A 12,751-nucleotide genomic window follows, 5' to 3' on the forward strand; every position below is an offset into this window, starting at 1 on the left:
TTTTGGTTCAATCCATTACAAGATTGTGGGTAAGGACTAGAAAAATTTTTGTTTCAAATTGACAGATTTTTATTGATTAATGAATAAGATTGCACGAATTCGCATGAATATAGCTTTTAATCATTCCAAATCTATTCTCGTGTTATTTTATTAATTTGTTACCCTTATTTGATGTTAGTTAAGCACTTTTCAGCAGGTTACCTCACCTATTCTATAGCGACTGGAAGATGGCCTTGCCCCATACTGTATGCATGCACGAGAGATGTTCCAGCTTGTTGTATCCCGGCAGGTTTCCCATGTCATGCATATGTCTCGGTGATGATTGTCACCTTGTTAAGTTTAAAAAGTCACCTTAATGCTACCCGCAAGATCACACCCATGTTAATACCTAAAACAGATCATGGCAGAGATCAAAGTTACCCCACTTGGTCAGTAAATATTGTATGTATTTTCTAGGTTTTTGAGCAAGATGAATGTTGCTAATTTTTGGTCTCTCATCCATCACTTCAGACATCGTCACCTGTCACTGTTTTGTCAGAGGACACTGAGCACTGGCACCAAACCTAGGCAGTGGTTTAGGCAGGCAGTTGTTTTGATTTGTTGCTTAATTTGCGCATAATTATTACTGTAAATGAGCAAGTGACACTATTCTGCTAATTTCTTGTTTCATCTTTTTCTTCCTCGCTGAACAGGTGCAGGACAAGGTAAGTTTTGCTTGCATGTTTGGTTTAATTTTGAAAAAAAAATGTTTTCATTATTGGTGCTGTTCAGAGCAAGTTTGACTCTTGCACAGATGTATTGTACTCCCTCCTGAGTTGATTATCCGATGAACAGATTTTGTTCCAAGGCAAATCAACTCAGGATTTATAGTAGGTATGGTAGGCCTACAGTAAATTTGCACACGTTTCAAGATCGTGCTGAACAGTGCCTGCATTGCCCAGGAGAAAAGCTGTTGCATGTATGTAAGTGTTAAGCAGAACCTGCTGACAACCAGTCGCAGGAAGTGTAGAATACATTGACATTTTGGCTGGTGACCTGTTTTCACTGAGCATATAAATTTCATGTGTGCTGTGCTCAGCAAATTTCTATGGTAAGCAGCTCAATGGTGAAATCAGCTCCAGGGCTGACGTCAAGTCTGCACTAGAGTCTTCCCTGCCCCCTTGCCCTCCCTTATCAGACCATGGAGGAATCTCTCACTGGCTCCAAGCAAACCATTTCGTGTTAATCGTACAATCTAGCCCCTGACCTGGCTGCCCGGACTCAACTCCTATTGACAGTAGGGTCATTCCATAAGATTGGGGTACAATTTGTGACGGTGTCCTTGTTAAATGGGTAACGTTTACCACCTGTCATGACCTGTAGAGTAGGTCATTTACTCTGTAAAAAAAACCCGCACCTCTGTATTCAGTCTTGCAAGATGTATAACAATGTCAATAGGGAATCCACATGCAGGGAAGTAATGTTCGTTTTTAGAGAATCCATGTAACAATTGTCACCGTCACAAATTGTGCCCCGACCTCATGGAATGACAAAGTAGTACGAGTACAGCAAATACGACTCCATATTTCAATCCTGAGGAGGTGGTGGGGAAAATTTTGACTAGTAGACCTGCCGTTGCAACTAAGCATTAGAGCTCCATTATGAGTGTTGCTAACTCTATTTCTGGTTGTCTAGATGTTGGCCGCAGTTGCATCTTGGTCACGATTGGCGGCAAGAACATCATGCTCGACTGTGGCATGCACATGGGATTCAATGACGATGTGAGCCTCTTTGGTTTTGATCACTCAGGATGATGTATTTTGATTTGGAAGCTTGTAGACTTAGTAAATAACGATCAAACTCTTCACGACAGTAGACTTTGCCTTTCCAGATTGTCATTTATGTGCACAGGTGAGGTACGCTTCACTTGACAATGTATTTGTTCGATATGGTCATGAGATCGAGAAAAAAAAAGTCTCGTGTTATTTTGTTAGCTCAGTAATCGCCCAGAATTTTTCCTTTCTGACTGATTTCAGAGACGATTTCCCGATTTCACTTACATCACTCGAAGTGGCCGCCTCACGGAACACCTGGACTGTGTGATAATAAGGTAGAGACATTTAAATGTAGAACTACATTCACGAAAACTTAGAACTTCGCAAAAATCTGTACTACAAAAATCAATTATGTCTTTTTCATCACCTTTTCCACAGCCATTTCCACTTGGACCACTGCGGTGCCCTGCCCTACATGAGTGAGATTGTTGGCTACGATGGACCCATCTACATGACCCAACCCACCAAGGCCATATGTCCAATCCTATTGGTAGCCTTTTTCATTCGACATTCCTCGCATACCCAGAATCCATCTTATTCAACAGGTTTAACTTATCCACCTTGAGCAGAAGCACCCCCTCACTGGTTGAAAAGAGCCATGTTGATGGGGAATGCCCATTTTGCTGGTAGCGACGTGACCGTAATGCGCACATTTCATAGTCGTTTGTGAACCAAGTTCTGTCCAAAGGAGCCTCCTTTACTAGGCAAATTGCGCCCCCTGTGGTCCAGCTCAGGGCTTATAGGCCAGTGAATGTCAAGTGTATTTTCCAGTAGGTTTGGCCAGATTGAGCCTGTTTGGTTTTTCAGAAAAGAGAACGCTTGAGAACAGAGCACCTGACATCACGCCAGTCAAAATACTATCAATGTGTTCGAGTTCTCGTATGGTTGTTCTGATAAAGTTGACCTCTCACCCTTGTATTGACATCGGTCATGACCAGCCGACCTACGCGAGTTCCCGATCACACAGTGCAGTTGGTCATTCCTGTACTAAATCTCCAATTTCGCTTCCCTTTTTTGAAATGGTTGTTCACCACCCATGAATTAGAAAGAAAATGCAATCGGCTGATGACAAAATTATCAACAACTGTGGTTCAGTAAGATCGACTGATCACGCTAAAATAAAGTGATTGCGCCGACCGAGTGATCACGCTAGACATTAACTCCCTTTAACACCTGTCACACGCCTCATTTGAGCATACACTGTGTGAATACACAATTAGCTCACTGAACCGGTCAGCATGAAGCAGCATACGTATAGATATATCTGCAAAACAGGAGTAATTTTTCCTCTTTCTTAGGGAAAGTTCATAGTTTAAATGTTTGGGATAAAAACAACCTTTTCTTTTTTCTATTTATCAGGAGGACTACAGAAAGATCACCGTTGAGAGAAAGGGAGAGACCAACTTCTTCACTTCGGCTGTTAGTTTGTACAATACTCCCATAAAAACCAAAGGCGTTAAATTGAGAAGTATAAATCTTTACCATGCACTGATCATGGTCGCGCATAGTGTGGACCAACCCTGATAAAAAATGGTCTAAGTGAGCTCCGATTTCTTTATTTCAGATGATTAAAGACTGCATGAAGAAAGTGGTCATCGTCAACCTTCATCAGACAGTCCAGGTGCGGAAGGGAACGTTCTGTGAACCATTTTCTCCTTTAAACACTCTCTCAGTATTATTGGTATCCGTCCATTTTTTTCTCTGGAAAGAAAACAGCTAAAGATACTAAGGACGCTAGCAATATTTTTGTCGAGAGCAAATAATAGTTTTTCGGAGCTCCTAGCCGACACATGCCATGCAGACTTCCAGAATTTGAACACATATCAACTACCGTGATTTGTCAAATTTGCATGTGTGCTGTGAATGTATTGGCATCATTTTTTACCAGCGTTTCATTTGGTTACATCACCAGGTTGACGACGAGCTGGAGATCACTGCCTACTACGCTGGCCACGTGCTGGGGGCAGCGATGTTCCACATGAAAGTCGGTTCTCAGTCTGTGGTCTACACAGTGAGTGATTCACTTCAGCCATCAGTGCCAATCAATCAGTCATGACCAATTTTTCTTTTGTGGATTATAAGTTCATCAAGGCCACTAACAGTCTGTACGTTTCCATTCTTGAAACTGTTTGACCAATGTACAATTTCTTATTTTTAATCCTTTCTCAGGGAGATTATAACATGACACCAGACAGGCATTTAGGGTAAGAAGCCTTGTTGACGTTTTTTCTGATTTTTGTTTAAAGTCCCCGTTGTAAGCATTGGGCAACGGGCACCTGGTCCCTAGAACCACAGAACAAGATTTGGACGTACATTTGACTTCACCACAGAGGACAGACACACCAAGGGAACCTGGGTCTGCCTCACCTATTCAAATGTGTGGCAGCTTACTTCACTAATTTCAAGAATCACCTCAGCCGTTTCCTGGCCGGTATTGCCACCTTCACAGTCTGAAAAAGAGGGGGGAAAAAGGAAATTTGAAAGAAAAATAACCAAGATACCAAATTTTGAGGGAGATAAGTTCACCACTGGTTAAGAAGGCTTCATGGTTCCAAGATTGGTTCATTTTAAGGGAAACAGATCAAGACTAAATACCCTACAGGTGTATTTGGAACTTATTTTAGGCCCCGTTAGTGCAGTCACCTTTGTCGTGGGCACTTTGAATTCATCAAAATATTCGTCGGGCCTCCCTATGGGCATTCACCCCCTGGGGGAAATCCTTGAGGGAACATAATTTCTTTTCTCTCCTCAATGGTCAGTCATTTGTTCAATCCCGTCCTCAGTGGTCAGTGCTCCTTGTGGTCAGTTGTATGTAAGTGGAACACTGCTGTGCGTGCGCAGGTGGTCCCTCACCGTGTTAAGGGGGACGGCGTCGTTTGTCAGGAAAGTCGGGGCCGAGTTGTGAGGACACAAAATTTGTCCTTACAATGTTTTTGGCCTCCCTTTTCAACACGGGTGTCGTCCCCTCGCTTTGGTATCAAGTGTTTGTGCGATCCACATTGTGAGACTTTTGGTTGGTTGGCAAGCAAGCAAACTGGTCCCCCGCGACTGCTCCGTTAGTGCTAGTGCCATTTTCAGCATGCACACGTTAGCTCAAAGGTGATGGGAACCTTAGCTGAATGGTTGCACAAGCATGTCCGAAGTCTAGTTCAAACAGTAGGTCTACAATTGCGCATTTGTGATTTCAGGTTCGACGCCACTTAACCAAAATGCTTGAATGAGATTTAAGATGTAATATTCTGACAGTTCTCTACATTTTTTTTCTCTGTAAATCACAGAGCGGCGTGGATCGATAAATGCCGACCGGACATCCTTATCACAGAGTCGACCTATGCTACCACAATCCGTGACTCCAAAAGGTAAAAAAAAACCAACTTCATGTGGGCTTGTTGCATTAGACAGCGTTTTCCACAGCAGAGAATGTATTTCATCCGAAGACCCCGAGAAGAAGTATTTTTTTCAACTTGCACCAAGAAAAAAAAACTCAGCTTCTCATTTTGATGGTATTTAGCAGGTGAAATTTTGCATGACTAGAGCTTTTGTCAGGTTTGTCAAATTGGAACAATTTTTATCAACGATTTCAGGTGCAGAGAGCGTGATTTCCTGCAGAAGATTCACGACTGCATCCAGAAGGGAGGCAAGGTGCTAATCCCTGTCTTTGCCTTAGGCCGGGCCCAGGAGCTCTGCATCCTCGTCGAGACGTTTTGGTGAGAAATCATGCATCTCGTCTTCCCTTCCACGTAGCCTACTCGATTTAGTTACGTCGAATTTGAGTAAAATTTTGACAAATGTTCATGTGTTTGGCTACATTATTTCTTCTCTTATTGTGTTGCCGGTCAAAATATGACCTAAAAGCCCATTTAACGTCTCTGTAGTAATGTATCGAGTATTGGGCCGGGGGGCGGTAAGTTGGCCCCCGCCTAGGTTGTTGCCTTTTTTAAAAAAAGAAATTGAAAGTGCCAGCATTTTAGAAATGGCGCTACCACAGATAGGATTCTTTTATGGATGGAAAATACCAGACAGTCGTTTTGAGAAAAGTAGTTATCGGTTTGGCCACCCATGACCTGGATATGCCTCTGCATCAGTAGCGTAATTTCGTAGCACAGCAAGTGTCCTTTTCAAGTTTTTCCCATTGCATCTCTTTTGTTCTTCCCCCACACTGCAGGGATCGGATGAACCTGACAGTACCAGTGTACTTCTCTCTGGGACTCACAGAAAAGGTTGGAAAATCTTTTTTTTTTTTTTAAACCAATTTGAGAGGTTGTGTGACAGAATATGCAGTCTAGAAAAGTCTGTGGTACCAAGTACACTAAGGGAACTCCATTCATTACAGCGGTTGTGAGGAGAGAATCCTAGTCAAGTACAGTGTAGATGGAATCCGATAACCTTGGTAATGCCCAGTGTTGTATTCGAGTCCATCACAAGTCATTCAGTCGTAAGCCAATTCATAAGCTGTTCAAATGAGCTGCGGCAAAAGCATTCTTTTGTCGTTGTTCACCCTCATGCCTAAGACTGGCCTTGTGAAAGGACTTGGTAAGGGGCTTGAGATGGACTCGAATACAGCACTGAGAATGCTATGACACTGGTCGTTCATTAGCAGTGGCCCCCAACAGTGGCGGTAAGCATTGTGACCACTGTTGTACCGAGCTACTGTGCCATGACAGCGTCTCTACAAAGCCCAACACAATGCTTACCACCATGAAAGGGGGCCATCGGGGTGAAACATTGCGGGGTTTGTCTGTTTCAGATAGTTTGTCCGGACTGTCCTCTGAAGCAAAGTGAGGACTGTCCTCAGAAGCGAAGTGAGGACAGTCATAGTTTTCAGACCTACTTTATTATATATCTTGACTTGGTAACGTTCCATCATTTGACTTTTGATTTGTTAACATTGTGGTATTTCTTGACCCCTCCCCTTAATTTTCAGGCCAATCATTACTACAAGCTCTTTGTCATGTGGACCAATCAGAAGATCCGGAAAACTTTTGTCAAGAGGAACCTGTTTGATTTCAAGCACATCAAGGTCATTTTCCTTTCTCATTTGTCGGTCACAAAGAGTTGTGGTGGAGAGTTTGTGTTCATCTGGACTGAAAGTATTGGAATAAAATTTGGTAGGGTTTTCCCTCCTGTTCTGCAGTTGATCAGTCAGAACAGGTACTTTGTTTATAGAGGCTTTGCGTAGTAGCCATCTTGCAAGGCAGTTCTTCTGTGCCAGAGGGAAACCTCCTTTGTGCATAAGTGGTGGAACACAAGCGCTAGCCTGCAAGGTGGCAGCCATGCAAACCCTCGATTAGCAAGTGAGCAGCGACTGTGGCTGAGACCGTAATTCGACTAGCGTCACTTGAATGACGGTTATTTGGACGATCTAGTTGACCATTTTGATTATCAAAAGCCTGTATCATAATTTTCTGTATGAAGGCAGTGAAACCAATTCAGTTAGGGTTGTTTGAGGAGGGATAAATCGACCAGGCACTGAATTTAAATTTTTGCCAAAATTTTATAAGCGACACGTACACGTAACCATGTTGTTTTTGCTGCTGCCACTTACTGGTCGACTAGTCTCGATCATTTCACACCCTCAGCCTTTTGACAGGGGTTACATCCACAACCCGGGCCCCATGGTGGTCTTTGCCACGCCCGGCATGCTCCACGCTGGCCTGTCGCTCCAGATCTTCCGCAACTGGGCCCCCAACCCGCTCAACATGGTCATCATGCCGGGCTACTGCGTGGCAGGGACCGTGGGCAGCAAGATCCTGAGCGGGGCCAAGAAGATCGAGATGGAGAACCGACAAGTGGTGAGGGGAGATGAGAGTGGGGAAAGAAGTAATAGTGAAGAAACTATCTGTCCATGTCTGAGTGGTCTGGTACCCGCTGTTCTTACGTGTGTCGTGTCTGGCAGTGTCAAACTTCAGTCTGTCACCACTCTCTGCACACTCTCTCAGAAGCCCTTCCTCCTCGAGCAGAAGCGCCCCCTCATCGGTTGAAAAGGGCTGCGTTGGTCTAGAGCGTTCATTTTGTTGGTAGTGATGCGACCGTAATGGGTCCATTTCCTAATCATTCATTAACCAGCAATGTTAAGTTCTGACCAAAGGAGCCTCTGTTGCTAAGAGAATAGCGCCCTCTCTTGGTCCAGCTCCAGGCCCATTGCAAGTCAAATCACAAGCTATTCAAATGAACTGTTGACAAAGTCATTCCAATGTCATTGTCAATCTTGCTACCGGTCTTGTACCTAGACTTGTGAAAGGATTTAGGGTCTGGACCGTGGCACAGCTGTACAGTTTAATTTGGCCAGCGACACATGCAGTATGAGAAGTAGCTTTATCACTGATGGTAGGCAGAGGCATGCGTAGACCTGTATTGATGGGGCAGCCATCTTGCGTTTGCACCGTTCAAAGCAATGTAACCAAACATAGGCTAGAAGGAAAAATAGTCTGTTCCCTTTTATCAATATGTGAAGTTACATTACTATTGCCGATGGGTTTACAGGGAACAAGACAAACATGGGCAAAGGTCTCTCTACCGCCCAAGCTTTGGTGTCGGGCCGTTACCTAGTCAGTAGCCACAAATGAATCTACCGGCTGCGGCTTGCAGTAATACACACGTCTTAGGGCATCACTGGAGCTGCTAGCCACTGGATTCCCTAAATGCTTGCATTTTTGCCGTACCTTTGTCTGCTTTCTACGCTCAGTCATATTGCAAGTTCTTGTATTTTTTTTTCCCGATTGCAGATTGAGGTGAAGCTGTCGGTCCAGTACATGTCTTTCAGGTATGCTGGAAACCACAGAAATTACCTTTCGCTGCATGGCCATTTGTTCCACATTTTCTTTAAGTAACGGGTCTTGACCTTACAATGACGTGTTCCATTTTGGTGCAAAATCGAGGACTGGTGTCATCACCCAACTCTATTGCCAATAGAGCATCGAGGTGAATACGTCACGTGCACTACTTTGTGGGAGCAACACGCGCGTTTCGCCCCATTCATATGCACTACACTCACAAGTTCAGAAATGATGTCACATTTCGGTAATCTGTTGCAAAGAACCTTTGTACTGTATTCAAGGTGCGCTAAATGCCACGCAATGGATGAAGATTTCATTGGTAGAAAGACTGTACTTCTGAACGTTTTTTCGTCACGGGGTTTGATCTTTTGGATTTTGTTTGGCTGTGATGCAGCGCTCATGCCGATGCCAAAGGTATCATGCAGCTGATCCGAATGTGCGAGCCCAAGAACGTCATCCTGGTGCATGGCGAGGCCAAGAAGATGGAATTCCTCAAGCAGAAGATCACGGGCGAATTTGGTCAGTCTCTTAGCATATTATTACCTAATATGTGCGTAAACTGTCGGGGAGCATGTCAGTTATGGACGCTTAGAAGTCCTGATAGAGGTTGGAAAAATAAATATCCATCTTGTTTATAGCATTTATAGCGTACAGCAGGAGTTTTTCAGATCTGAAATTCTGTGGACTATATTAAGTTTGTGGACTGTAACTCTTTTGAGGCCTGCTTTTTACTGAAAATTTTTAAACAATCGGGGCAAAAGTACTGTGAGTTTCCTGGAAATATGGAAATTATGAAAAATGTCTGGACCAATGTCATTCAGTCAAACTGGCCGGGAAGAGTTTTAAATCGCAGAAAGTTTCCACTTTTGTGACATTTATATGTGATTCTTTTTAAAACCCTTTCCAGGCATTGAATGTTTCATGCCAGCCAATGGAGAGATAGTTACCTTGGAAACCAAGGCAAATCTTACTGCAGACGTGTCCCTAAATTTGCTCAAGCGGAGTATCGCCACTTCCGGTAGGTCATTTCAACTTGAGGATTAGGTCAAAATAAAACTATAGTATGAGATCAAAGTAAAATGTGTAATATATTTTTTTCTCTCTCAGGGGATGCATTGAGAGATGTAAAAAAACCGAGGATATTACATGGCGCTCTGACTATCGCTGGAGAGGTAAGATTGATTATGAAAGAATGTTTTATACTGAACGATCATTGATCATTACAATGGATAAAATAAATTTCCTCCGTGTCAAACTTTTTCACATTGTTTCCTTTTTGGTTTTAAATTTCAATCCAGAAAATGCATCTTGAGGATGCATCCAAGACGATGCAGCAACTAGGCGTGACGGAGCATGAGATCCGATTCACGTCCACAGTCACCATCGCCTCCATGAGCATGGAGGCGCTACAGAAGAAACTCAAGAGGTATTGTGTTTGCTTGTATGATGATCAAAGCATGACTCCGCATACCAGTTTGTGGAGACGATGCCAGTACTGTGTCAAGTCTGTCCTGTGTCCTCACAAGCCAATTACAAGTCTTGAAAAGGCATTGATATGGCTTCTCTGATAATTCAAACTGTAATCCACATGTTAAGTTTTAAAAGGAGATGTCATGTCACATGTCCTCAGATGTCACATGTCCTCGTAAGTTAGCACAAGTCCTCTTAACTAAATCTACAAATTCTTACAGGTCATAAGGAGTCCCATTGTAATTGCAATGAAATCTCAAGCCCTTACAAATTTTACGTGTTTATCAAAAGTCCTCAGAACTGAGTCACATCTCAATCACACGGCAATTATAAGTCCTCACATGTCTACGGCAGGTCCTTGTTGCAATTTAAACGCGACTTCTGGGTTGGCTTATGATTGGACAGGTTTCATCTCTCTAGACGCAGTCCAGGTACATTTCATGTCTTATACCACCCTGTCTAGCATCGTCCTGACAACTTCTTTGAAAAATTGCCCAGAGAACCAGATTTTGCATTGCTATTTCAGAGAAATTTTGGCCGACATTTTGATTTCTTCATTTTTCTTGTATGTTAAATTGCTGATCTACTTTTTTTCCCTCTTCCATTTTATTCATTGTTTGAATTTAAGGAGATTTCCACACCAGAGTGTTCAGCTTACTTCAGATGGCTCAATTCTTGTCGGATCAGTTCTGGTTAAGGTAACAGAGTGATAAAACTTATCCCTTTATTATTTGGAAATAGTTAAAAATGGCAAAAAAGCTTTGCACAGCCAATATGCATGTGGTTTGTTCTCTTTTGCGAATGGTCCCCAACTCAATTTGTCCTTAGCTCATAAATGTGCTAAATTACACTTAATGGCAGCCCTACAGACTTTGTCCCAGGTTTTATCAAATACCTGCTCTCTCTTCACTTTTCCTTATTCTTGATATAAGCTACATGTGAATCTGCAAAAATATTTGTTTCAGGTGGCGGGAGAAAGTGAGGAATCTCTAGACCTTTTGGTGTCCTGGCCGTACCAGGTGAGCTTTTAAACCCATTCCTCAAGCCCAAGAAAGATCAATCAAGAAACCAATCATTGATAACAGTGTTGTAGTGGAGATTCTTAAGACCATTACAAGACCCCACAAAACCATCACAAGACCTCCAGTCTGAATTCAAGTCACAAGCAATTCAAATGTACTGCAGCAAAAGCATTCCTTGGTCATCGATTGCCCTGTCACTTGTGACTGGTCTTGTATCTGGTCTCATGATGGTTTTGACCACAACAGCGGTCGATAAGGGGTCCGTCTGTGAATGGCCTTGCTCTTTCGTACATGTTTTGAAGTTTGAGCATCACTAATTAAATGAGCTGAGCTTAACAGGTGTTTCCGGGCTACTCAAGCTCCTGGCTCCCTGCTGTACATTGTGATATGCACGGCTGTTGATTACTAGAGCTGCAATCAACCCATAGACTGACTAGAATAATTTAAACCGACGCTGACTGTCATGCATTGAATATTGGTCAAACGGTAGTCAACGAGAGTTCTTGATCAAAACTTCCATTTACCTCGTGGCCCATGTTTCATTTTCACCCTCCCATCCTTTTGTTGCCTTTTTCTCCGCCTACAGGAAGAGGACCTTGGTAGTGCCTTGTTTGCGGGATTGCAGCACGGGTTTGCAGTCCACATGGACACATGACCCCAGAAGTACTTGTCCTTTTAACTTTGTCCCTGCCTCTGCCATCGGTTTCATTTTCAAGCTTTGCAAGTCGGGTTCATCAAACACTCACTGTTGAACAAAAACAGATGAAATTCCTTCAGATTTGGTTTATGTGTTAGAAAATAGGATGTTTCTGAAGCAGAGAGATCGGCTGTGATAAGAGCTCCAGCATCTCAATGCAGGGGACAAAACTCATAAGAGCTAAAACGGGAAGGTTGGAATGGTGATGCATCTGAGTTGTGAAAAACGCCATAGTCTTCATTCTTTGGTGTTGTCCTGCAAGGAGACTGCGATCTGACTGTACAGAAAATCCTGCCAAACACTATCACGCCATCCTTACTTGCTCTTGAAAGATAAAAAATCTCATCACTTCGCCTTGCTGAAGTGATGGTACCTTGTAACTTTGTGACGTCAAATACCCAGAGAGAGCCCTCTGTTGACAGGTAGTTATGTGTTTGGCAGGCAAATAGTCTTCAGTTACCAATCTTCGTTCATGCCAGCTTGGGTTATTTAACTCCCTTTTAATATTCTCATATGTTGGCTGTGCTGTGCTTGCCCTCCAAAAATTCAATTGAGCTATAAAGATCAGAGTTATCTGTTGTTATCACAGTTAATTTTTTTGTTCAACATGAATATTTTATGTGATTAAAACAGTGGCATTGCATAATTTTCGTGTTGTCAAGATGGCGTTACTGGACTTTACCGTCAATGGAATCATGCTGTATAAGACTTGTATTACTCTTCTTACCGATTTGTAAAATTGAAGTAGGAGGTTTTTGTGAAATAAAAGTTAAAACTTTCCTAAGAAGGGCTTTTATGTTGGCATTTATTGTTGAGTGAAGGTATGTTCATGGGGATGATACATTTCAGAGTTGTAAATTCCCCCCCCCGTCCACTCCCCTCCCCAACGCTCTCAAATTTAGGCTTTGCAATTTAATTTGCATATTATTTTGTAGACCCTGCAGTCGTGGGGTGGTTGAATAATTCCTGGGC

General features: G+C 42.9%; 1 protein-coding gene across 1 annotated transcript; it reads left to right on the plus strand.

The window, feature by feature from the left end:
• Positions 1-264: 264 nt before the first annotated feature.
• On the plus strand, positions 265-12,566 carry LOC110981187 (integrator complex subunit 11-like). Its single transcript, XM_022238537.2, has 22 exons — positions 265-428; positions 693-704; positions 1,675-1,760; positions 2,016-2,089; positions 2,193-2,304; positions 3,174-3,233; positions 3,379-3,435; positions 3,727-3,825; positions 3,984-4,018; positions 5,093-5,173; positions 5,399-5,521; positions 5,980-6,034; positions 6,739-6,834; positions 7,394-7,606; positions 8,540-8,577; positions 8,985-9,109; positions 9,498-9,608; positions 9,698-9,762; positions 9,889-10,016; positions 10,689-10,758; positions 11,026-11,079; positions 11,669-12,566. The coding sequence occupies exons 1-22, from the start codon at positions 401-403 to the stop codon at positions 11,735-11,737; spliced, it is 1,791 nt and encodes a 596-aa protein (XP_022094229.2). The 5' UTR covers positions 265-400; the 3' UTR covers positions 11,738-12,566.
• Positions 12,567-12,751: the final 185 nt, after the last annotated feature.

Source organism: Acanthaster planci, linkage group LG21 (assembly GCF_054643075.1).
Source record: "Acanthaster planci isolate LZ-2023a linkage group LG21, COTS_SCS, whole genome shotgun sequence".
Taxonomy (NCBI): domain Eukaryota; kingdom Metazoa; phylum Echinodermata; class Asteroidea; order Valvatida; family Acanthasteridae; genus Acanthaster; species Acanthaster planci.